Raw genomic sequence first — 26,036 nt, 5'->3', positions numbered from 1 at the left:
AACAGGAAAATAGTTTGTCAATAATGCAAGATGACAATGACAAAGAGAGTGTTTTTTTTTTTTTTTTTTTACTAAAGTCAATTCATTGATGATTCAGCAATGTCACCATCCAGTTCAGCTCTCTTCTAATAGTTTCTATGCAGTCAATCAAGTGTCCACAACCAAGCAAGCCAAAAGCAACAGACAGTGGCAAGAAACTAAAACTTCACTGGTGACAAAATGGAGAAAAAAAGCTTGGGAAAACCAGGCTCAGTTGTGGGGGGTCAGTTCTACTCTGACCAGATGAATCCAGCATAGCATGGTTTTTCCATGTAGAAACCCTGAAGTCTGATTGAGCAGAAGATTCATCTGGTCCCATGGTCTTGTACCAATGGTCGTTGAGGTGGCAAGGTCTTTGCTGGAGATCTGTCTCTGGGGCTCATCTAGGTGACAAACCAAAATTCTGGTCAAAAATCAAAGGATTGAAGGTCTGGATTAAGTTTTAAAGTGGTCATTTGTAACAATTTATATATTTGTAATTTTGACAGTATTGTATTAGATTTATATTAATCTTTTTTTATAATTTTTTATATAGTTTATGCAACCACGTTATGATTTATCATTTGACTTTTATCAGGGAAAAAACTTCAAAGGTCTTGGGGAAAAGGTAACGATCTTTGGTCCATGTTAGCGGTAGGTGGCAGTAATGCATTATGTCAGTTTGCGTTCCACGGTTTAACGAAACAAGAAGAAAGAAGAGGTAACTTCTCTTGCTTATTTCCCCCCCTGGGTTTAGCTTTCTTGTTAGTGTAATGTTACTGTACGAATGACTGCGTTATTAATGCGTAAGCCCTTAAATGCTCTCATAGCTTACTAGCAGGCAAACTGAGAACCAGTTAGATTTTTCTAAATGCTTCAGCAAACGTTGCAAGTCGATGTCTAAAGTACTTCAGGCTTAAGTCATATTATCAGGAAAACTCCACCATTAGTCTCGGGTGTATTGTTTTTTTTTTTTTTTTCTATTGCAGTTCATCTGGAGCTGATAATGCAGGAGCTTGATCAGACTGTCACAATCGGAGCGACTGTTCCGACGGGATTCGAGCACACTGCAGCGGAGGAGGTTCAGGAGAAGCTTGAGGCCACTGCTAGAGTCAGCAAAAACAGAGGAAGAATTTATTTTGATATAACGACTGATAAGCTTCTTAAGGTCAGTCGTACTCTAGTGTGTTACACATAACTTGGCATTTTGTAACGACAACGATCTATCAAGTGTCTGTTTAACATTACTGGCATGGCATACGAACAGAAGCCGCTAGCGACACATCCGGTTTTCAGTAAAACACGTGCCATTAAAAGCTCTGGTATGACGCATAGTAGCACAGACAGTAAAAGAAAGGCATAGTAGGGCTGGGGTTTGATTCTGATTCACAAGCTTGCGAGTCTATTTCCGATTCCAATCGATTATTACACAGTACATGACAAACTTTCTCAAGAAAAAAAAAAAAAAAAAAAAAAACTAATACTCTATACATAGAGTATACAATATTAGAGACCCAGTTGGTACTGACTAATATTGAAGGTTTAAATTTAATGATTTGTATGCAAACACTTAAATGACACTTTTTTTATATAAGTTACATTTACATAATTTCTGCTCCAATTCTTTTTTTAAATAGAAACATTTAAATGGTGGCTGTCATAAAAACTTGATGGGCATATTCAAACAAAAATAAAATACCGAAGAACAGTAAAAATTATGTTTTATGTGGTGCATATATTTAGCAAAATTCTCCTCTCTAAAATTATTTTTTCTAGTTTATGTTCACCAAATATGTTTTTTTTTTTTTTTTTCTGAGGTAAGTGTGATGTAATGTGACATTGTTTACTTGCGTCTTTTCATGGTTCAAACACTGATTGAGCGATTACATGAGACACAAATGTATTTAGGTAAGATGTATTTTTAAGATCTCTTTTAACATGCCTTTGGGTGTTTATTCATGTTTATTTCATGCTTAAAACTGGCACTGAAGCAGAGGAGATTATCAGTGGCACTTCTCTTGAACTGAGGCTCTACAGCGATAAAACGGCATTTATTGTTTGAACTTTGTAATAAAATGGACAGAATTTGAAATCTGAAAAGGGGAAACACTGTAGCGTGCCTCCCATCCAATAAATCTTAAGCTTTGAGCTTTGTTACTTTTGATATGAAATGAAGTCGTACTCTGTTACGAACGTAACCTCGGTTCCCTGAGATACGGAACAAGTACTGCGTATGGGGAAAAGCTCCTTTTTTCCTCATTACTGAACCCTTTTTTCAATAATGCAGTGCAACTGCACTGCCATTGGTTTAATCTGTACACTTTTTTAAACCAATGACAGCGCTGCATAGCTGCGCGAGCCTGTGTCGATGCAGCGCGCCAAAGCCCGCCAGAATGGGCGGGGCGAATGGCTATATAAGCAGGCAGTCGCCAGAGGAAATCAAATCTTACTCCTTCAGCGACGACTTCACTTCGCTGGATCTTTGCTGAACGCCTTCGCCTGGAACGAGCTCTCGGCGTCGAAGAGGCACTGCAGCGGACCAGCCGAGACCGCCGATCGCCTGCAGCGCCGGCGTTCTCGCAGACAGCTGCTCTTAGCGCTGATCTCGTGCCGCCCACTCCCGCTTCCGGCCGCTTCTCAGCGATCTCCTGCCGCCATCCGGCGATCACAAAAGAGCTTTTTCCAGTGGTTTTCACTGCTCTAAAAGAGTGTTTCTAACGCCGTTTTTAACGGCGGCGGCCATGCCGCGCCACAGCTGTGGCACATGCAGAGCCCCTCTGCATGATGACGACGGCCATGGTGAGTGTGTTTTCTGCCTCTCGCTTTTGTGAGAGCATGAATCTCGCCTCTCTGCGCTCGCGGATTGCTTTCTTTAATGAAAGCAATCCCGCCCCTCACGCCCCCCCCGTCTTTTTCCTCCCGCGAGCCGGCCAGGAAAAGACAGCGGGGAAGAGGGGCTCAGCGCCCGGTTTTGCCAGGACGCCGCCAGTGCTCTGCCCCGTTCTACCCTGAGGTTCATGATGAGCTGACAAAGTTGTGGCGCGCCCCCTACTCGGCCCGCTTACTCACTTCCTCTGCAGCTCTCAGCTCAGTAGATGGCTCTCAGGAGAAGGGCTATGAGCAATTGCCGCCCCTGGACGAGGCCGTGGCTGCTCACCTCTGTCCCCCCGCGGCTGTGGGGTGGAAAAACAAGAGAGCCCTTCCTTCCAAGCCCTGCAGGATGACCTCTGCCATGGCTGGCAGAGCCTACACTTCTGCGGGCTAAGCCGCTTTAGCACTACACACCATGGCCATATTGCAAGTAGGGCTGCAACTAACGATTATTTTGATAATCGATTAATCTGTCGATTATTTTTACGATTAATCGATTAATCGGTTTATGTACTTATATTTTAGTTTTTTCCATTTTTTCCCCAAGTAAATTATTAATAAAGGGTCTTTATCATTCAGCATAGATTTTTAAGAGATTTTAACCATTTTGCATTGTCATATCCTCATCAAAAATATACCTGGAGTTGTTTTATTATGTTAGTAATCCTTTGTCGAACTCTTCTGCAATCAAAACACTAACCCATACTCTAGCAAAATTCATAAGGAGATTTCAAATATTGTTTTCACCATGGCAGTCCTTAGAGCTCCTAAAGTAGTTTAACATCCCAAACAAAGCTTAAGGAATCTTTGAGAACATATTTTCACGAAGTATAAGGATAAAACAGAATAAAATTGCAGTGCATTGTATTTTATTATTTACTGGGAAAAAGCTTTATAGCTTATGCTGTGAAATTGTAAACAATCCTTCGATAAAAAAGTGCCAATGGCATGAAACCTGAATGGAACTCACAATTTAAAGTAAAATCCATCAGAAGGTTGTCCAGAAAAAAAAAAATTGGGACACACAAAAAACCTGCTGTGTGAAAAAGAGCAGTGAATACTTAGAAAAGAAGTGCATTTTAAATATACTCAAACATTTACCTCTCTCATTCAGTCATAATTAGGCTGCAAGTCTGAATTATGAACTGGTAAACGACAAACTGACCACATAACATGTTTGTAAAGCTTTAAATGTTAACTGTTAAAAAGCAATGTTATCAGCTTTTACGACTAAACATTTGCAAACAACCTTGTACTGGAGAATCTGCACAAATAAAATTCTTAGGGGCCGTTCACATATCGCACCTAAAAACGCGTGGAAAACGCTAGTCGCGCCGCTTTCTCCTTCTTTCCAAAGCGCTCGGGCAGAAGCGCCCCTGAGGCGTCTGCCTTTGCTAAGCAACCATGACGTGCTCTATCCATGACGTGCCCTCTCCATGAAGACCCGGAAATTTCAGCAAAGGATAAATGGATGCGGTGTGGACGCGCCTGGAAAAACGGGCGCATCGCACCGCGTGCATGTCGCGACCGCGTCGCTTCCATTATGAGAGTGCATACTGCGCGCCTACATAGGAAATAACGAACTTGAGCACGCAAAAGACACGATATGTGAACGGCCCCTTAAACAGTTCAGTAGTGCAGAGTTTATAGGTTACTTTTCATTTTGAAGGCTCAAAGTAAAGTACTCCCACTTCCCGCTGAATTCTGCAGAGACGCTGTTCGGGAAGCACGTGACATAAAACGAGGCCAGCTATTGGCTATTCGCTACTTCACCTGCTGTACTGGCTGAGTAAAACCTCCGGTGGCTCATTACTGCCACACTTTGGTCACCGCAGATTTGAAATATGCACGAAATGAGCCGCTTATGGCAAATAAAATTTATTTAGCGACGAATCGATTACTAAATTAGTTGACAACTATTTTAATAATCGATTTTAATCGATTAAATCGATTCGTTGTTTCAGCTCTAATTGCAAGTGTTCCAGGCAAAGCTTCTCCGTTCCCTGGATGAGTCTAGCACTAGTGAACCTGCTTTTCGCGACCTCCGCAGCGCCACAGATTTGGCCCTGCGCGACACAAAAGCCACGGCCCAGGCCATCGGACGATCCATGGCCAACCTGGTTGTGCTGAAGCGCCACCTCTGGCTCAACCTAACAGAGATTAAGGAGAGCGACAAAGTGGCCTTTCTCGATGCCCCAGTCTCTCCATCTGGTCTTTTCGGGCCAGCCGTAGAAGGATTTACAGAGCGCTTCACTGCAGCACAGAAGTTGTCCCAAGCCATGCGACACTTCCTGCCCAAGCACTCCACCTCTGCCCCGAGTCGCCCCAGGACTGCGCCGACTCAGTACCAGAGCAAACCTGTCCCTTCTACCCCCCAGGCGGTGCCCCCTAGGGAGCAGCACCCAGCTCGCCCCACTAGGCGCGCTAAACCGCCCAGACGTCAGGGCCCCCGGCAAAGGATTGTGCTGGACCCGATGTCCTCTAAATCCTCCTGATCGTTGGGGAAGAAAGAGGAAGGGGCAAAGTCCCGCCATGGCCGGACCACCCCAGAAGCTTTATCGCCTGCATGCTGTGCGACCTGGGCCCACCGTTGTTGCGTCCACGCAAAGCGCAGTTGTTATGGCGAACACAATAAATATTTCACATTTTCAAAAAGAGAGCAGTTTTCCTCTTCCACACTCGTCAGTGTTCAGGCCCCTAATCAGCGGCCTGCCATCTGACACTATCCAGCCTCTTGTCACGCGGGCCGAGGCCTGGCAGGCCATCCCCGGAGTGTCCAAGTGGGTGTTGGGGATAATAAAAACACGGCTACTCAGTGCATTTCGCCCGAAGACCCCCGCGTTTTCACGGGGTGATTCCCACCTTGGTAGAACCGGACGATGCTCAGGTCCTCCGCACCGAAGTGATGACGCTGTTAAGGAAGGGAACCATAGAGTTAGTTCCTCCCCTCAGAAAGCAGATCGGGGTTCTACAGCCGTTATTTCCTTGTCCCCAAGAAAGATGGCGGTCTCAGACCCATCTTAGACCTCAGGCACCTGAACCTCTCCCTCATGAAATGGAAGTTCAGGAAGTTGACATTGAAGCAGATCCTCACGCAGATTTGCCCCGAGGACTGGTTCTTCTCGCTGGACCTGAAAGATGCTTACTTTCACATCCAGATAGCCCCCCATCACAGACGATTCTTGAGGCTGATGGCTTCCGCCTCCCCAGTTTTACAGCTCGGCCTCCTACGAATGCGGCCCCTGCAATACTGGCTGAAATTCTGGGTCCCACCTCATGCTTGGCGGCACGGCCGCTTTCGCATCAGGGTCAACCAGGCCTGTCTAGCAGCCTTGGAGCCTTGGATGAACCCTGTTTGGTTCAGTCGTGGAGTACCCCTACAGGCGGTTTCCAGAAGGATTGTGCTCTCAACAGATGTGTCCAACCTGGGTTGGGGTGCTCTGTGCGAGGGCAGACCAGCCTTCGCTCGTGGTCGCACGAGGAAAGCCATCTCCATATCAACTGCCTCGAGATGCTGGCAGTGGAACGAGCCCTTCAATCCTTTCAGGCGATCCTGGAAGGGCGCCACATCCTAGTCCAGTCGGACAGCATGACAGTGGTGTCCTACATAAATCACCAAGGCGGCCTTTCGTCCAGCCGCCTCTGCGCACTGGCAAAGCGCCTCTTGGAATGGGCATTACCCAGGTTGCGATCGCTCAAGGCGACACACATACCTGGCAAGACGAATCTGGGAGCAGACATGCTTTCACGGAGCAATGAACCTTTGAACAGGGTTCAGCGCCCGGTTTTGGGTGAGCTCACGCCGGCTCAGCGCCCGCGTGCCTCGCTCTCTACAATCAGAGAGCCGTCCCCTGTCCTCTTCTCACGCCCAGAGCAGCGTCCCTCGGCTGAAGCGAGCGACCTTATCTCTTTTGGCGGATCGGAGGACGAGCTGCTTGACGACTCATGTCACTCGTGGCTTCTGAAACGGAGGACTGGGCCGGTGATTCTGACCCCGCCCACTTGCCGTCACTGGAGCCCATCGACGCCAGAGCTGGGATGGATGCTGAGCTTCTCCACATTCTCTCCAAGGCCGTTGAGGAACTCCATCTGGAGTGGGCCCCCCCTGAAGAGCCGACACGCAGCAGGCTGGACGAGTGGTTCCTGCCAGGACGCCGCCAGTGCTCTGCCCCATTCTACCCTGAGGTTCATGATGAGCTGACAAAGTTGTGGCGCGCCCCCTACTCGGCCCGCTTATTCACTTCCTCTGCAGCTCTCAGCTCAGTAGATGGCTCTCAGGAGAAGGGCTATGAGCAATTGCCGCCCCTGGACGAGGCCGTGGCTGCTCACCTCTGTCCCCCCGCGGCTGTGGGGTGGAAAAACAAGAGAGCCCTTCCTTCCAAGCCCTGCAGGATGGCCTCTGCCATGGCTGGCAGAGCCTACACTTCTGCGGGCTAAGCCGCTTTAGCACTACACACCATGGCCATATTGCAAGTGTTCCAGGCAAAGCTTCTCCGTTCCCTGGATGAGTCTAGCACTAGTGAACCTGCTTTTCGCGACCTCCGCAGCGCCACAGATTTGGCCCTGCGCGACACAAAAGCCACGGCCCAGGCCATCGGACGATCCATGGCCAACCTGGTTGTGCTGAAGCGCCACCTCTGGCTCAACCTAACAGAGATTAAGGAGAGCGACAAAGTGGCCTTTCTCGATGCCCCAGTCTCTCCATCTGGTCTTTTCGGGCCAGCCGTAGAAGGATTTACAGAGCGCTTCACTGCAGCACAGAAGTTGTCCCAAGCCATGCGACACTTCCTGCCCAAGCACTCCACCTCTGCCCCGAGTCGCCCCAGGACTGCGCCGACTCAGTACCAGAGCAAACCTGTCCCTTCTACCCCCCAGGCGGTGCCCCCTAGGGAGCAGCACCCAGCTCGCCCCACTAGGCGCGCTAAACCGCCCAGACGTCAGGGCCCCCGGCAAAGGATTGTGCTGGACCCGATGTCCTCTAAATCCTCCTGATCGTTGGGGAAGAAAGAGGAAGGGGCAAAGTCCCGCCACGGCCGGACCACCCCAGAAGCTTTATCGCCTGCATGCTGTGCGACCTGGGCCCACCGTTGTTGCGTCCACGCAAAGCGCAGTTGTTATGGCGAACACAATAAATATTTCACATTTTCAAAAAGAGAGCAGTTTTCCTCTTCCACACTCGTCAGTGTTCAGGCCCCTAATCAGCGGCCTGCCATCTGACACTTTCCAGCCTCTTGTCACGCGGGCCGAGGCCTGGCAGGCCATCCCCGGAGTGTCCAAGTGGGTGTTGGGGATAATAAAAACACGGCTAATCAGTGCATTTCGCCCAAAGACCCCCGCGTTTTCACGGGGTGATTCCCACCTTGGTAGAACCGGACGATGCTCAGGTCCTCCGCACCGAAGTGATGACGCTGTTAAGGAAGGGAACCATAGAGTTAGTTTCTCCCCTCAGAAAGCAGATCGGGGTTCTACAGCCGTTATTTCCTTGTCCCCAAGAAAGATGGCGGTCTCAGACCCATCTTAGACCTCAGGCACCTGAACCTCTCCCTCATGAAATGGAAGTTCAGGAAGAGGACTGGTTCTTCTCGCTGGACCTGAAAGATGCTTACTTTCACATCCAGATAGCCCCCCATCACAGACGATTCTTGAGGCTGATGGCTTCCGCCTCCCCAGTTTTACAGCTCGGCCTCCTACGAATGCGGCCCCTGCAATACTGGCTGAAATTCTGGGTCCCACCTCATGCTTGGCGGCACGGCCGCTTTCGCATCAGGGTCAACCAGGCCTGTCTAGGAGCCTTGGATGAACCCTGTTTGGTTCAGTTGTGGAGTACCCCTACAGGCAGTTTCCAGAAGGATTGTGCTCTCAACAGATGTGTCCAACCTGGGTTGGGGTGCTCTGTGCGAGGGCAGACCAGCCTTCGCTCGTGGTCGCACGAGGAAAGCCATCTCCATATCAACTGCCTCGAGATGCTGGCAGTGGAACGAGCCCTTCAATCCTTTCAGGCGATCCTGGAAGGGCGCCACATCCTAGTCCAGTCGGACAGCATGACAGTGGTGTCCTACATAAATCACCAAGGCGGCCTTTCGTCCAGCCGCCTCTGCGCACTGGCAAAGCGCCTCTTGGAATGGGCATTACCCAGGTTGCGATCGCTCAAGGCGACACACATACCTGGCAAGACGAATCTGGGAGCAGACATGCTTTCACGGAGCAATGTCCCCTCGGACGAGTGGATGCTCCATCCCCAGACGGTTCTCAAAATCTGGGAGATTTTCGGGAAGGCAGAGGTCGACCTCTTCGCTTCAGAAAGCAACTCTCATTGCCCAACTTATTTTTCAAAGGAAACGATGCGCTGGCCCACAACTGGCCCAGCCTCCTCCTTTATGCTTTTCCCCCGATCGCTCTGATCCCACAGGTCATCAGACGAGTCAGGGAAGACGGGCACAGAGTCCTCCTAGTGGCCCCACTCTGGAGGAGCCAAGTTTGGTCCTCTGAGCTTTTCAGGCTTTCCATGAAAGCCCCATGGCCGATCCCCCTGAGGCGGGACCTCCTCTCTCAGGCGAACAGGACAATCTGGCATCCACAGCCAGAACTCTGGGCTCTGCATGAATGGTTCCTCGATGGTAGCCCCCCTGAGCCTCCACGGGGGCGTGCTACACACCATTGCTCAGGCAAGAGCCCCGTCTACAAGATGCCTCTACGCCCAGAAATGGTCAGTCTTTTTTGACTGGTGCTTAGCACAAAACAAAGACCCTGTTGAGTGTGACGTATCTCCGATACTGTCATTTCTCCAAGAGCGTCTAGAAAAGGGTCTTACCCCTTCCACACTCAAGGTTTACGTAGCAGCCATCGCAGCATTTCATGCTCCTATTGCTGGCCAATCAGTGGGTCGAAACAGCCTCATTGTGCGTTTCTTGAGAGGTGCTAGGCGGTTGAAGCCCCCACGTCCTCTCACCGTTCCCACTTGGGACCTTCACACGGTCCTTGGAGCACTCAAAGGACCTCCCTTTGAACCGCTGCAGTCAGCTGACCTTCGGCCCCTAACGCTCTAAACCGCTCTGCTACTTGCTCTAGCATCGGTCAAGCGTGTTGGCGATTTGCAGGCCCTCTCAGTGAGCCCTGCATGCCTTGAATTTGGGCCCAATGACTCTAAGGTCATTTTAAAACCCAAACATTGGCTACCTACCTAAAGTGCTTTCGACGCCATTCAGAGCACAGGTAATTTCCCTTTCAGCTCTGCCTCCTTTGTCAGGTGAGCGGGAGCTGGATTTACTCTGCCCAGTGAGGGCATTGAGGATATACATTGAGCAGTCACAGCCGTTCAGGCAATCTGACCAGCTTTTTGTCTGCTTTGGTGGCCGCACCAAGGGGTCTTCGGTCTCAAAGCAATGCCTCTCGCGTTGGATAGTTGAAGCTATCGCTCTGTTACTCCTCTATAGGCCTTGAGTGCCCCATAGGAGTAAGAGCCCACTCTACTAGAGGGATGGCCTCTTCATGGGCCTGGTCTAGTGGTGTCTCTATCAAGGACATCTGTGAGGCGGCCGGCTGGTCCTCGCCGTCCACTTTTGTCAGATTCTATAACTTGGATATCCCGACCTTGCATGCTCGGGTTCTTTCGGTTTGATACGACAGCCTCTAGCAGACTCCGTCATCATACCATCTCCAGGGAGCTAGCTCCCTCTTAGCAGTGTAGCGTCAAGGGTTCGATGGCTCCAGCCCTCTCACTTATCCTCTGGACCCCAGGGTGTTCAAGATAAGTCTTGTCGTTCCCTTCCGTGGCACGGCGCGGTTGAATTCGTTCCCCATACGCAGTATGAGTGAAGTATCGAAAGGGAACGTACTTGGTTACGAACGTAACCTCGGTTCCCTGAGATACGGAACGAGTACTGCGTTATAATGCCGTGCCACGAGGCTGTGGGTTCAGTGTCGTCGCTTCAATCGTATGACCTGATTTCCTCTGGCGATTGCCTGCTTATATAGCCATTCGCTACGCAGCGCTGTCATTGGTTTAAAAAAGTTTACAGATTAAACCAATGGCAGTGCAGTTGCACTGCGTTATTGAAAAAAGGCTTCAGTATCGAGGAAAAAAGGAGCTTTTCCCCATACGCAGTACTCGTTCCGTATCTCAGGGAACCGAGGTTACGTTCGTAACAGAGTACGACTTCATTTCATATCAAAAGTAACAAAGCTCAAAGCTTAAGATTTATTGGATGGGAGGCACGCTACAGTGTTAACTGAAAACAGGCTATACTAATATAGTTTCGTAAAAATGAGAATCGATATAAATGTTTTTAGTGAGCTCTGCCACAAAGTGTGAAGCTTTTTGTAAATGACACATGACGCTATAAGCGTATAAAAAAAATTAAAGCTATTTGTTGTGTACAAAATAAGTGCATTTTCATTTTTTTTTTTTCATGGCAATAAAAAAAAAAAAATGATGTGAACAAACCAACCAGCTTCTATGACGTGAATCACAACGTTACAAACATTTATTTCAAGCAAATAATAAAACTTCACAGGACCACAAAAGTAAAAGACTCTGTATGCTTTCCATTTTTATTAAAGGAATGAAATACTTTCCCATTGCAAGCAACATAATAATTTTTTTTTGAATGATCAGAAAACAAGCAGGGGTCCATTCTTCATATGTCGCCAACTCACGCTACGTTTACACGACAACGATGTAGACAAAATGCGACTTATTGTTTTTTAACGACAATGTTTTCAAAACGATTCTTGTTTATACATATACGAAAACGGCCAAAAATGCTGTATTACATATGCCAGTAGTTGGCACTGTCACCTTGTTAGTAAACTTTATCTGTAAGGAAGTGACAATATGTTTTATAATATGATGCATCTCTGCTGTTGGTTGTAATATTGAAGTAAATCCACACTTTGCTGAAGAAGTGTTGGCAAACTCTTGAGCAGCAAAAACAGTACCATATACTCCACCATTGTGCATGTTTGTACATGCTTGCTTTTAAAATCAACACATACTGCGCATGTCTACTTGCCTAACACGTACTACGCACATTCATTACATCACCATTTTCAAAGATTCCCGTTTTGGGTGTTTACACGGAAACTATAATGGTGTCATTTAAAAAAACTTGCACTTTGAAACACGTTTAAAAAAAATAGTTTTCAGTCCCCAAAACAACATTGTAGTGTAAACAAACAGGCAAACAGCAGAGTTTCCTGTTTTTGGCTGAAAACATTGTGTAAATGGCTCCTTAGTTGTTTAGATTTGATTGTTGACGATTTGGCTTTATCTTGGATTGTTTGGTTCTTCAAAGCTCATCTCCGAGTTGCTATCATAGAAGCAGGTCTGTAAGCATAAACCTGTTCTTGAGCAGGCTTATTTAATGTAAACAGGATTCGTCTTATCGTCTTATCCCAGTGGCCGTCTAGGAGACAAGGTTTTGTAGGATCCGTCTCTGGGGCTTATCTAGTTGTCCTGGTCTCCGCTGACATTGAGGACTGTAGAGTAGAGGTCGACTGATATATTGGGCCAATATTTGTCATTTTTTAATATGTTTAGTAGTGGCGATTTAAAGTCAGGCACGTCGGCAGGCAGCCCAGTGTTATTGGTGCAGTGGAAAGTGCTGCTTCCGTCTGTGAAGGACCCCAAGCCAAAACTTTTGGAAGATTCAATAACAGTCCTGGGAGATAAAGGTAGTAAGAGAATTTCACTCTGTAAATGGGGGTGGAGAAATTGGCAGCTCTCACAAACACTGCATATAAACATTACTCTGCCCCGCTCACAGACAGCAGCATGCTCGGAGAGACAGCTGTCCTGGAGCTGCCCAGAATGGTGAATGACATTTGTTCGGAAGCATGGTTTGATCCAGACAATAGCCAGGTTTCCATCCAACTCATTTGCTTTTAGGTATGTCAATATACGAAAATTTCCATGATCGATCATCGTTTAAATTAACAATCAATTAATAACCTTAATACTGCAAAATGCGTCTGCAGCGGTATTATTATTATTATGTGAAAAAGCCACTAAAACTAGACGGAAAAGATCATCCTCTTCACATGAGCAAAAATGTCCTTGGCATTACATCAGAGTGGTGGACCGGTATACTATGGTCTATTTAAACTGACCAGTGTAACCTTTCATATGTTTGGTTGACTGTACTTTATTTTAATAATGAACAGACTGCGATGTAAGTTTGAAATTAGAATGCACTTTAGATGTTCTGTGTCATTTATACCAAACACAAATGTTGCTAGTGTGTTTGCAGCACTACTATTATTTTTTTATATTTTTCAGTTAGTTTTATTTATAAAATTGTATTTAAATGTATATTTAGGTTTACATTTATGTTCCAACAAACTTGAAAAATTCTGCTTGATAAATGCTCTAAAACTTATGCAAATAATTGACTCTAGAAATCGGCTATAGAAAAACCCATATCGGTCGATCTCTACTGTAGAGGTCCTCTCTATGTGCTGATCCACAATCTAGACTGGATACGTACTGGATCCGGGTGACTGCAATGACCATCTGATCTGGATTCAGACTGGATCTGGTGGCTACAGTGACCTCGGAATAAGATAGAAACTGACTAATATTAGTGTAGATGCCATTCTTTTACCAATGTAGCAAGTACATTGTGTGTTATGGGAAGTATTCCCAGTTCTGGATTTCCTAATTAATGCAGCCTAGAAATCCTTTAATGGATATGATTATGAGAAATGTGTTGGTGTGTTGTGTGTAAGCCAGGTTAAAGAGATGGGTTTTTAATTTAGACTTAACTGTGCTGTTTCCTGAACAAATTTAAGTAGGTTATTCCAGAGTTTGGATGCTAAATAGGGAAAGGATCTGCTGCCTGCAGTTGATTTTGATATTCTAGGTATTGAGTTTTGAGAATCCAGCGGACGTGTCATGGAGGACTATGGAGCAGTTAGAGCTTGTTCAAATACTGAGGTGCTAAAACATTCAGGGCTTAATTAGTAATAAGCAAGATTTTAAAATCTATACAATGTTTGATAGGGAGCCAGTGCAGTGTTGATAGAACCTAGTAAAAACTCTAGCTGTGGCATTTTGGAATAGCTAGATTTTAAGATGCAGAACAACCACCCAATAAAGCATTACAATAATCTAACCTTGAGGTCATGTACGCATAAATTAACATTCCTGCATTTAACATTGAGAGCATGGTTCGTAATTTAGATATATTTTTGAGATGAAAAATGCAGTTGTTAGGGGTGCTCCGATCACGATCGGCCGATCGTTATGCGCATTTCGGAGCACCTCTAGCAGTTGTACAAATGCTATAAATGTGGCTTTCAGAGAAAAGATTGCTATCAAGTAGCACACCTAGGTTCCTAACTGATGATGATGAATTGACAGAGCAGCCATCCAAGTCTTGGAGCATGTTCTAGGTTATTACATGCAGATTTTTATGTCCTACCACCTGTTTTTTTTTTTTTTCTGAATATAGCAGTAAGAAATAACTCCTCATTCATGATTCTATATCGACTATGCATTCCATTAATTTTTCAAATTGGTATGTGTCTTCAGGCCGCAAAAAAAAAATATAGTGCTGAACATCAGCATAACAGTGAAAGCTAAAACTGTGCTTCCTGATGATATCTCCAAAGGATAACAAAGTATGACATGTAACCGCTCTAGTATTGAGCCTTGAGGTACTCCATACTGCACTTGTGATCGATATGATACCTCTTCATTCAGTGCAACGAATTGATGGCAGTCAGATAAGCAAGATTTGAACCATGTTAATGCACTTCTATTAATGCCAGCAAAGTTTTCTAGTCTATTCAAGAGAATGTTGTGGTCAATAGTGTCTAATGCAGCACTAAGATTCAATAGCACTAATAGAGAGATACAACCACGATCACATGATAAGAGCAGGTCATTTGTAACTCTAAGGAGTGCAGTTTCGGTACAATGATACAGTCCGAATCCTAACTGGAAATCCTTACAGATACCATTTTTCTTGAAGAACTAATATAATTGTGAGGATACTAACTTTTCTAGTAAAAAAAAAAAAAAAAAGTGAAGTGACATTCAGCCAAGTATGGTGACCCATACTCAGAATTTGTGCTCTGCATTTAACCCATCCGAAATGCACACACACAGAGCAGTGAACACAAACACACACACTGTGAGCACACACCCGGAGCAGTGGGCAGCCATTTATGCTGCGGCGCCCGGGGAGCAGTTGGGGGTTCGATGCCTTGCTCAAGGGCACCTAAGTCGTGGTATTGAAGGTGGAGAGAGAGCTGTTCATGCACTACCCCCACCCACAATTCCGTCCAGCCAGAGACTAGAACTCACAACCCTTCGATTGGGAGTCCAACCCTCTAACCATTAGGCCACGACTTCCCCTGAACTTCCCCTGAACTTCCCCTGACTTCCCCTGTAGTATCTTGGACAGAAAAGGAAGATTCAAGATCGGTCTGTAATTAACTAGTTCTTTTGGGGTCTAGTTGTTTTTTTTTTTTTTGTTTTTTTTTTTTATGTGAGGCTTAATAACAGCCAGTTTGAAGGTTATGTGGACATATCCTAATGACAAATTAATTATGGTCAGAAGAGGATCTATGACTTCTGGAAACACCTCTTTTAGGACCTTAGATGGAATGGGGTCTAACATGCTGTTGGTTTAGAGGATTTAACATCTGGAATTAGATGTTTTTATTCATTTATTTTTCATTGGTTTCAGTCATTTCTTTCCACATTTTTTCTCAGTTCTGAAACTTACAGTATGGTTTTATTAGACAATGCCCTCTTGTGTCAAAAGACATTTGATACTTTTATGGTGTTTCTGCATCCTTTTAAACTTAAGCCTCAAGATCCTCAATATCTTCTGTGAATTGCTATTAAATAAATGACCAGTATAGTTCTTGAAAATTTCTAGTTTTGTGTTTCATGGAAAAAGTCATATTGGTTTGAAACCACATGAATGAATAAAGCAGCACTGTCTTTTTGCCTCTTATTTATTTATTTATTTATATCTGAAGGTACATCAGCTGAAATCTCTAGACAATCTGTTTGTTGTGGTAAAAGAATATGACGACTACCAATTCAAAACCACAAAGGTATGTTCAATATTTTAGTAGTTATTTTAACAACTATGTGTTTTTCAATTATGTGTTTCCCACCAAACTTATTGCACTGGAAATAATTTGTTTTAATGCTTATTTAACAGGAGGAAGTGCAAATAGATTGGCAAGAGCTGGCAGCCAAGTTACCTTGGACCAATGCCTTAGAAGTCTGGAAGTTGAACAATTCTATAAAAAAGAAGAAAGGACGTCGGAAAAGAACTAAACCCACCAAGTCGGATCAGTGTGGCAATGTTGGCACCAAATCTACTGATACTGTCCCATCAGATACAGAAGAGCTCTGGGAAGATCTTGAGGCTCTAGAAGTGAAGGGGAACCAAAGAGATGTTTCTTCTCAGCCCGAAAATGATTCTGAGGAAGAAAAACGCTCTGAAATCCAGGATCAGGAGCCAGGGGAGACACCTCTTAAGTTTCGAGTAACATGCAACAGAGCTGGAGACAAACACTGCTTCACCTCAAATGATGCTGCACGAGACTTTGGCGGAGCTGTGCAAGAATTCTTTCAGTGGAAAGCAGATATGACTAAATTTGATGTTGAGGTAAAGTTCACAAAACATTGTCTTCTCACTAAGTGTTCTCCTAAAAAGGTCACTTGCATAAAACAAATAAATTATTGTTTCATAAACAATAAGCAAATATGCATATAGGCAGCCTTTTATTTAACAGATGGGAATAATCATGGCTGATGGGATCATTTTGTGCAAAAGAAAACTAAAGTAGATGCAAGAACTAGATTCATCCCTTGCCCAGCTTGTACATGAAGGACAGGAAAAATAAAAGGGAAATTATTGTGGAATCTTTCTAAAAATGTTTATGTTCCAAGGCAGATTGCCTGCAACGAACATATTAGGATTGCTTGTGATTTGGTCTTCGTAAGTTAGGAGTCCTCTTGACCATTCTGACCCAAGTTTTAAGAGTCCTAAAATTAGGACTAACACCCATTATTTTGAAGAGTTTCTCCTAAATCAAGTTAGGAACTATTTTTAAACTTAATATTTGTTTAGTGTGTGTGTGTGTGTGTATATATTATGTATGTATGTAGTGTATTGCAGTCCAGTGTGGTGTTGTGTAAAGTAGTAATAAAGGTTCAGTAAAAAAAGTGCTTGTAACAAATGTTTCTCGCTTATTTACTAGGTGCTGTTGAATATCCACAATAATGAAGTTGTTGTGGGTATTGCTCTCACAGTGGAGAGTCTACATAGAAGAAATATCACTCACTTTGGCCCGACTACTCTACGTTCTACACTGGCTCATGGCATGCTTAGGTAAGCAACATTCATGTAAAGTATTGCTTGCAATCATTTCAGTAGGGGTAATCACAATGTCATAATTTTACCTCATGGTACTATACTAGATAAAGTGCCACAATACCACTCCTAATGTTTGGAAGTTTCACATTTAAAATGTATCCCTGAGATTGCAAGGATGAATTTTCAGCAACTATACACCATACATCTGTGTTGCATGATCATTTAAACAGTTGAAAAGTATAGCATTTATTTTAAAATATGTAATTTTATCATATTTTAAATAGCTTTTTGATCAATTTAATGTATCCTTGTTAAAAGTTTTTAGTGAATAAATCTCCAAACTTTTAAATGATAGCATCACAGTTTCCACAAATATTAAGCAGCACAAGTGTTTTCACCTTGAAGAATAGGAAATGTTTCTTGAGCAGAAAATCTGCATATTAGAATGATCTTTGAACGATTATGTTACACTTAAGACTGGAGTACTATTACTTAAAATTAGGATATAGTACAATTTGCATATACAAATCTACCAAGAGAAGCTACTAAACACCATGACCGTTATCACCACAGTTAATGACAAATGATTCTTCTCCAATATGAACAAGATTCATTCACATGCCAAACTGAATGTGCATAGCCCCCTCAAAACAGACTCTTGTAGTGACAGTACCTGTACCTGTGTACCTGTAATGCTTATAAACTGAAGGAAATGCAAGAAAGAAAACAATTGCATCTCTAACTGTGTGTGTGTAATGATACAAAAAAATATATTTATTTCAGACTTTGCAAGCCACAAGTGTCTGATGTGATTGTAGATCCTATGTGTGGAACTGGAGCAATACCTTTAGAGGTTTGTAAAATGTAATTAAACTTTTCAGTCTGTAGATTTCTCTTTCATGAAGTGAATTATTTAAAAAAATTCAACAGGGAGTTATGGAGTGGCAGAATTCATTCTTTTTAGCTGGAGACAACAATGGCACAGCAGTCAGCCGGACGCGTTCTAATATCAAGCACATTCTAAAGAGAACACATGATGGAGGAAGGTAAGGGAGCTTGTGTCCAGTCAACCTTTTACTATCATTTTGAACTACTTATATACTATAGTTGTATTCATATTTTGGAATAGATTATTTTTTTTTATTAAATGTATTTTTTTTTTTTGTGATCAGTTTGTGCTTTGTGTATTTTTTTGTTATATATATATATATATTTTCTTTTGCTTTAATACAATTTTAGTTTTAGTAATTTTAGTACTTCAACCTAAACTTTTTATTTGAGGAAGATATTATATATATATATATATATATATATATATATATATATATATATATATATATATATATATATATATATATATATAGATATAGATATATATACACACACACACACACACACACTGTATTATTGTTCACTGTCCATATATTCTCAGGGTTTTATGTTGTATTTGTAGCTCTTCAGGCTTGCCCTTAGACATAGTTCAGTGGGACCTATGCAATCTACCCATGAGAAGCAGTTCAGTGGATGTCATCATTACTGACATGCCTTTTGGAAAAAGGTACTGACCGACATCTGGAGCTATGCAATTTTAGAATTATTTCAGTTTATTGCAATTAAAAATCATATTATTGATAATTAATATTTTTTATTGATTTTTTTTTTTTTTTTTTTTTTTACTGTTTTTGTGTGTGTGTGTGTGTGTTAAAGAATGGGATCCAAGAAGAAGAACTGGGAATTATACCCTTCATGTCTTCGAGAAATGGCTCGAGTTTGTAAACCTGGTACAGGAAAAGCTGTACTGCTGACCCAAGATAAAAAATGTTTCTTGAAGGTATAGTTATTATGAGATCCTGAGTTATTATGAGATAGTTCATAATGTGGTTCATTAAAAGCATTTTGGAGTAAAAATACATTGATAATTAATGGGTTTTCATGGGACACCCATTTTTCTTCTTTAAGTTTAATATATTAAATACGTCTTATCTAGGTCCTTGTGATGTATACTGTAACAGGATATTTTAACCATCTTTTGCAGGCATTGTCGCAGACGGAGGGTCTGTGGCGGAAATTGCACACTGTTTGGGTGAATGTGGGAGGACTGCATGCTGGTGTTTTTGTTCTCAAAAGAACAGCAGTAGTTTTTGGCACCATTTCTGAAGATGCAATGGAACCTCATACTGCAACAGGATCACAAAAAGGGAGTATGAAGGATGCTAGTGAGTGAGAAGCTTGACAGACAAATTAGCAATGTCCTTTGTGTTCCTTTTATTTTTAAGTTAAAAGGCCAAAGTTTGTCTTTTCTGTCTTTTTTTTGATTAGTTCAATGAAGACATAATCTATCCCGATTCCAAAATAATAAAAAGTTTCTTTTGTTTGTTCAGTTCAAGGTGTGATTTATTTCTTTTTTAAATGACCTTTACTAAGCACAACTGCAAATCATTTGTTCACCCTGCATTTGACCAGCCATATATATATATTTTTATTGCTTTAAATGAAAAGTTATGTTTTAGATTATTTCAGTAGGGGTGTGCACAGGGTGTGATACTTGAGGTACATGGACATCCAATACATCATACGCATACACGTTTAACAGTCCAACATCGACATAAGTCCAAGCAATAGAACCATAAAGACACTTTTTTTTTAAAGGTTTTTCTTTATTACAGTTTTTTTTTTTTTCATTTAGAATTGCTAAAATGCATTTCTCAAAACCATCTCTAATTTTCTCAAAACTTAAAAAAATGAACATTTTATGTTTTTTTTTTAATTGTAAACGGTAAACATTTTGCAAAAAAAAAAACCACAAAGGAAATCCCACCTAAGTTTGTTGAATATGCCAAAAAACAGGTTTCTTTCAAAAAGGAATCTATGTATGCATGTACAGAATCATCTCAGTAAGTTAGAATGTCTTGGAAAACTTAATGTCTAAGGAAATGTGCTAAAGACCCTCTGGTGTTGCGGGGTCCAGCCTTGACAAGACAGCGTGTCAATGTTATCAGCCGCGCCACAAGAATGTGCATAGTTGTGGCGTGGCTGACACAGAAGAGCATACTTGTCTATGGGACAAGTCTCAGACCTCCCAGTTTTCATCCAAAACATCTTAAATTGTATTCCAAAGATAAACGAAGTTGTCACGGGTTTGAAATAACATGGGGTAAGTGATTAATGAAAACATTTTTATTTTGGGGTGGAGTATCCCTTTAACTTCTTTTGGACTGATACATGGAACACTCACTGAGTAGGATTAAACGGCTTGAAAGATCAAAGACAATTTTAATATAACTCAGGATTCGTCTGAAAGAAGAAAGTCATATACACCTAGGATGCCACGTGGATGGATAAAACAGCTTAATTTCCATTTTTGGGTGTTAAGTATGTACTGACAAATCCTGTTTTTAATCCTGTTTTTACATTTTCATTGTCTGGCTATCTGAGACTTCGGTATGGAGTTAAAGGTTAAGATTATAACTTTTTCGCTAGTATTATATCACATTGTGAGTTTATATTAGCACCTTTTGTTGATTTCTCGTGGTAACTGATAGAGCGTTTGGACACGGAAGCGCTGCTACGTGACTTCAGACTTAAGTGAATTGGTCACTCTGCAGCAACTATTGGTCGCTCTGCAGCAACTGCTGTAACCTATCGGACTGCTCGTGATGTAGGCACCAATGAGAGCACCCATGCATGTCATGTCCCACTAAATGGGCGTGGCTTATGTCTATATAAGATGAGTCCAGATAGGTTACTCTTCGGTTTATCATTGATGAAACGAAAAACTGAACATAGCACAAGCACGGCAGGGTTATGCAACACTCATTCCTTCATCTGGAGAGAGCCGAGGTTACGTTAGTAACAAAGAGCATTCTCTTACGAGAGTCCTTTCGTGATGTGTAAGCTAGCTTATGCTATGGGAACCCAATGTAAAACGCAGTGCGTGCGTAGTAACATCCACACATATATTCCCCAGGGCATGTTCCAGGTTTTAGAACCTAATGAATGTAGATGGGGAGGCCCAGTCTGCAAATGTCCTGGAGTAAAACACCACTAGACCATGCACATGAGGAGGCCATGCCTCTTGTGGAATGAGCTCTGATGCCCAGATGGCAGCAAAAGCCCTTATACTCATATGCCAGAGCGATAGCATCAATTATCCATCTGGAAAGGCTCTGTTTCAATGTGGCTAGCCCCTTAGTACGGCCACCAAAATAAACAAAGCTGCTCTGACTGTCTGAAAACAGCAGACCGTTCAACATATATCCTCAGCATCCTGACCTGGCAGAGGAAGTTCACAACGTGAAGAGCTGACAGTGAAATGACTTGTGCCCTGAACGGAGTGGAAGGTACTTTCGGGACATAACTGTGGTTTTGAGAATGACTTTAGAGTCATTAGGTCCAAACTCGATACATGCAGCACTAACAGAGAGCGCAAGCAGGTCGCCTACTCGCTTGACCGAGGCGAGAGCCACAAGGAAAGCGGTCTTAAATGAAAGGTACCGCAGATCCACGGACTGCAGCGGTTCGAAAAGGGCGCCCTACATAGCGTCCAGGACCATGGAGAGGTCCCAGACCGGAACGAGAGGGGGCAAGGGAGGGTTTAATCTCCTAGCACCTCTCAGGAAACTTAATGATGAGATCATTCCTTCCCAGTGACTGGCCAAGCATAGTTATGACAAACGCTGCAATGGCAGCCACGTACACTTTGAATGTGGAAGGGGACCTGCCCTTCTCCAACAGCTCCTGAAGGAAGGAGAGGATCTCCACAACACTACAGCATTCTGGGTCTATGTCCTGACCCGAGCACCAGCCAGAAAACACTGACCACTTTGAGGTGTAAAGCCTTCTAGTAGAAGGCGCTCTCGCCTGTGTAATAGTGTTTGACACTCCCTCTGGGAGGTCCGCAGGTACCCGTTTATGGCCCTGACGTGCAGGGCCCATAGGTCAGGCTGCGGGTGCCGGCAGCTGTGTAAGCACGACCAGTCAAACCCGAAGTTGTCCTGCAGGCTTTTGAAGGCAGCGATGGCTTAGAGCTCTATCCAGCGGAAGGCGGGCACAGGTATGTTTCTACCGGCTCCTCGACGGCAGGAATGGAGAGGTAGCCTTTGTCCTTCACGCTGTCAACGAGGGAGAGCGTCGAAGAGACAGTAGGCCGCAGCCTAGCAGAAAATGTCGCCTTCCAGCTTTTAGTCAGCTCCTCGTGGAGTTTTGGCAGGAAGGGAGCGGGCTTAGCGTGAGGTGTCGAGCATCGCCCGGGCAGGAAACAGCCATCCAGCCTGCTGGGTGCGGGTTCCTCAGGCAGAGACCAATCGAGGCAGAGGTCTTCGATGGCCTGGGTGAGAAGGCGGAGATGCTCCGTGTCAAAGCTTGACCGCACATCGCTCAACTTGTGTGGAAGGGGCGGGGTCCGGGAAAGAGCCCGACCAATCTTCGCTTTCAGAAGCTAGAAGAGAGCAGCTGTCCTCTTCTGCGTTGTCCCCGTAAGACTCGAGATGCATGGCGAGGGCTGGCCTGAAGGTGGGGACACAGAGAGCGACGCACACGGGGAGTTACCCGGCATGCGAGCCCTCTCAGGAATGTATTCCGGCGTTCTCTGTGAACGGCGCTTTTTAAGGCACCGCCCAGATGAGAGAAGCGGAGGGCCTGGCGTCGCATTCCGGGCAGCCGCCCTTGGAAAGCGGGTGGTCAGCATGATTTCTTCCCAGGCAGGAAACACACAGGATGTGGCGGTCCCCGTCGCTGAGGGAGGCTCTGCACAAGTCGCGCTTAGAAAACTAGGTATTTTATAACAATGCTTCGGCTCTTTCAGAAGGAGTGTGTCGCGGGGCGAACACAAACACACATACACAAGCAAAAGTGTGAAAGGATATAGGTGCCAGATATCGCAGCAGTAACGACGGCTGAAGCGGCGAGGATAAGGCCGGCTTCTGTCTGTGAGGCAGATGGTTCGTCAGATATAAGCCACGCCCATTTTGGTGGGACGTGATGTGCACAGGCGCCCGCACCCTCATTGGTGCCTACGTCACAAGGGGAACATTCAACAGAACTTACACAGTGTGTCACAAAAAATAATATGCCTGCTTTTGTTCTAGAGAACAGCGTTGCACCTGAAATGAATATCATGGATTATGCAAATCAAGAGTCCAGCAGTACTGGGGACTTTGGTCTTGATGTGACTCAAATACCTGTGCATGAAACGTCCTCTGGGACCATCATGATTAACAATCAGAGTATTATTGTAACTATTGAAAATGGAATCTTGACCCTATCCACCTCACCAGAGGGTTACGCTTACAAGGAGGATGGTATAATAAGCTTAAAAGAACATTTGGGAATTAAAGATGATGAAGATCTTGTTCTGCTCCATTATGATGGGGGAAGTAAGTCCATTGGGAAAATTAGCAATGTTAACTCAAGTCTACAAGATGAGCCTAAAGCCAGATTCGTCAGCAGTAATTCAGAGTTGACTCTAGCTGATGACTGTTCTCTATCAGAAATGGGTGTTACTCTGGACTCCTGCTCATAAATTAAGCAAGAAGAAGGAACCGTTTGTGCTATTGAAGATGATAGTAGTATTTGCCAAAATTCAAAAAGCAAAGCAATTAGTTGTAAAGAACTACAGCCAATAAACTTTTTAACTGTCAGGTTTGACCAAAAAAGGTTCTGTAGTAAAGTATAGATGTCCCAATCCGGGCTGTTCCAGCACCTTTGATACCAGGCAAAAACTCAAAATCCACTTGGTTCTGCACACAGAGGACCAGCGTCCCTTCAAGTGCACTGTGGAGGGATGTGATTGGTCCTTCACGACATTATACAAGCTGAAACGCCACCTGCAATCTCATGACAAAGTGCGTCCTTATAAATGTGAATGGGAAAACTGTGGTCTTCGCTTCACCACAGTTTACAATCTAAAAGCTCACGTTAAAGCACATAATTTGGAAAATGCATTTATCTGTGAAGTACTGTATGCAGTGAGAGGTTTCACACTGCCACGAGACTCACTAATCATCAGAGAACACACTATGAACCAGAGAGACCACATAAGTGTGAGTTCCCAGGTGAGTTGAATTGATATCTTAACCAATTTCTAAATTGTTCACAATAAGCAATATTACAGGTAGTAATACCAACAATACCAACTGTTTCCTCAGGATGTGAGAAGACCTTCATCACTTTCAGTGCCCTGTTTTCCCACAACAGGACACACTTCAGAGAAATGGCTCAATTCACTTGTACCTATCCTGGCTGTGACAAGCGATATGACAAAGCTTGTCGACTCCAAATACATCTCTGCAGTCACACTGGTGAACAAATAAGCATATACTTGGATCAGTGGCGTAGCCAGGGGAGGGGCCATGGGGGCACTGGCCCCTCCTGAAAACTGATTGGCCCCCCAGTGTGCCCCCACCCTTCTACTTGTCTGTCACTCACAAATTCAAATTATAATCTTTCAGTTTAGTAAATAACTCATGATTGCGTCGCGATGCTTCTCAACGAGGACCAAGAATAGCGAGCTGCTGTTTTCCAACGAAAAAAGCACCGATTTTAAATAGCTTATGTTTTTCGATTAGCGAGTTGTTGCAGTGCAAGAAGTGTTTGGTACTAACGTTAACAGCTTTCGGTGTTGGACCGACCAGGTTCGATGACGATGTTATCTCCTAGAGCAGACCAAGATGCTAATCATTATATTTACCATGCTCCTCTGATGCTGAATGTAAAAGGGGTTTACTGCGTTACGATTTACTTTTTTTTTTTTTGGCCGAACGCGCCGATATAGGCAACAACGCAATTTAAAGCAATGGTTTGAAAAAATATATATAATAGCAATTCTAATAAAGTCATTATTGAATCATGCAGTCGATTAGCGACTTTTTTCACTCAAGTGAGGTGACGAAACAAATCGTGTAATGTTTATCTAACCCTCCACACTTGAGACTTTTTTTTTTAAAGTCTATGGGTGAGACACATGCAAAAACATAGTTTTTTGTACTGGTCAATTTTGAGATTTGGGGCTGTTTGTCTTCAGTAACATGTCTTCTTTCAGACTTGTGGTGAAAAAATCACCATGGTGCTCGGCGATTGCTGTCTGCACCCTGGAAAGCTCGCTCTCTAGCTCTCTCTCCCTCCCTTCACAGAAGTTATTGACAAAACGTCATTTGATGACACCCACAAACATTCTCAAAAAAATCGTACATAATTATTTAATGCATGATTAAATAGCAAAATAAATGAAATGAAGTGAAAAGTTAATACAAATTGTATTTGATTTTTTATTTTTTATTTAGAGCAGTGAATAACTGCTATTAAAATATAATAGGGTATCACTGTTTATTACTGATTTTAAAGGTTACTGAACTCTTGAAATGATTTGGATATACAGTTCAAACAACACAAGATTGGCCCCTCTGTATTAATCGTGGCCCCTCTTGTGCCCCCCAGTTGAAAAAATCCTAGAATCGCCCCTGACTTAGATTAAAGTAATATTACTTCCGTTTTCTAACATCCCGCTCTCACTTTTCCTTCACAGGTGAAAGACCATTTGTTTGTGATTCTGACTCCTGTGGTTGGACTTCAGATTAAGATGATTTATAGGCAGGCGCAAGGTGGGCAGCTAAGCGTTGTTACTAAACTACCTCTGAGGATGCTTGAGAGACAGAGCAGCTCAAACTCAGCAGCACCAGCTTGTTCACACACAGCTTCAGCTAATGGCAGGGCAAAACAACCCATTTCAAGTGGAATTACATTTTATCCTACAAGAATTGATGCTGTAAAATTAACTCTTTCATACTGTAAACAAGTCATTTGCATTTG

At 43.7% G+C, this 26,036-nt stretch overlaps 1 protein-coding gene across 3 annotated transcripts; it reads left to right on the top strand.

The window, feature by feature from the left end:
- Positions 1–366: 366 nt before the first annotated feature.
- Positions 367–19,611, top strand: thumpd3 (THUMP domain containing 3). 3 transcript variants are annotated; one of them, XM_052559187.1, is made up of 10 exons: positions 367–467; positions 1,008–1,186; positions 15,880–15,957; positions 16,068–16,520; positions 17,116–17,246; positions 18,015–18,084; positions 18,162–18,277; positions 18,685–18,789; positions 18,939–19,062; positions 19,267–19,611. In XM_052559187.1, exons 2-10 carry the CDS (start codon positions 1,025–1,027, stop codon positions 19,453–19,455), a joined length of 1,428 nt encoding a protein of 475 aa, XP_052415147.1. In that variant the 5' UTR covers positions 367–467; positions 1,008–1,024; the 3' UTR covers positions 19,456–19,611. The 3 variants fall into 3 exon arrangements, with proteins under 3 accessions (XP_052415147.1, XP_052415145.1, XP_052415146.1); XM_052559185.1 differs by lacking the exon at positions 367–467 and adding an exon at positions 617–739; XM_052559186.1 differs by lacking the exon at positions 367–467 and adding an exon at positions 734–824.
- Positions 19,612–26,036: the final 6,425 nt, after the last annotated feature.

The sequence above is a fragment of the Carassius gibelio genome, chromosome B6 (assembly GCF_023724105.1).
Source record: "Carassius gibelio isolate Cgi1373 ecotype wild population from Czech Republic chromosome B6, carGib1.2-hapl.c, whole genome shotgun sequence".
Classification (NCBI taxonomy): Eukaryota; Metazoa; Chordata; class Actinopteri; order Cypriniformes; family Cyprinidae; genus Carassius; species Carassius gibelio.
The sequence above is the reverse complement of the archived record's forward strand: the minus strand, read 5'-3'. Positions and strand labels throughout refer to the sequence as shown.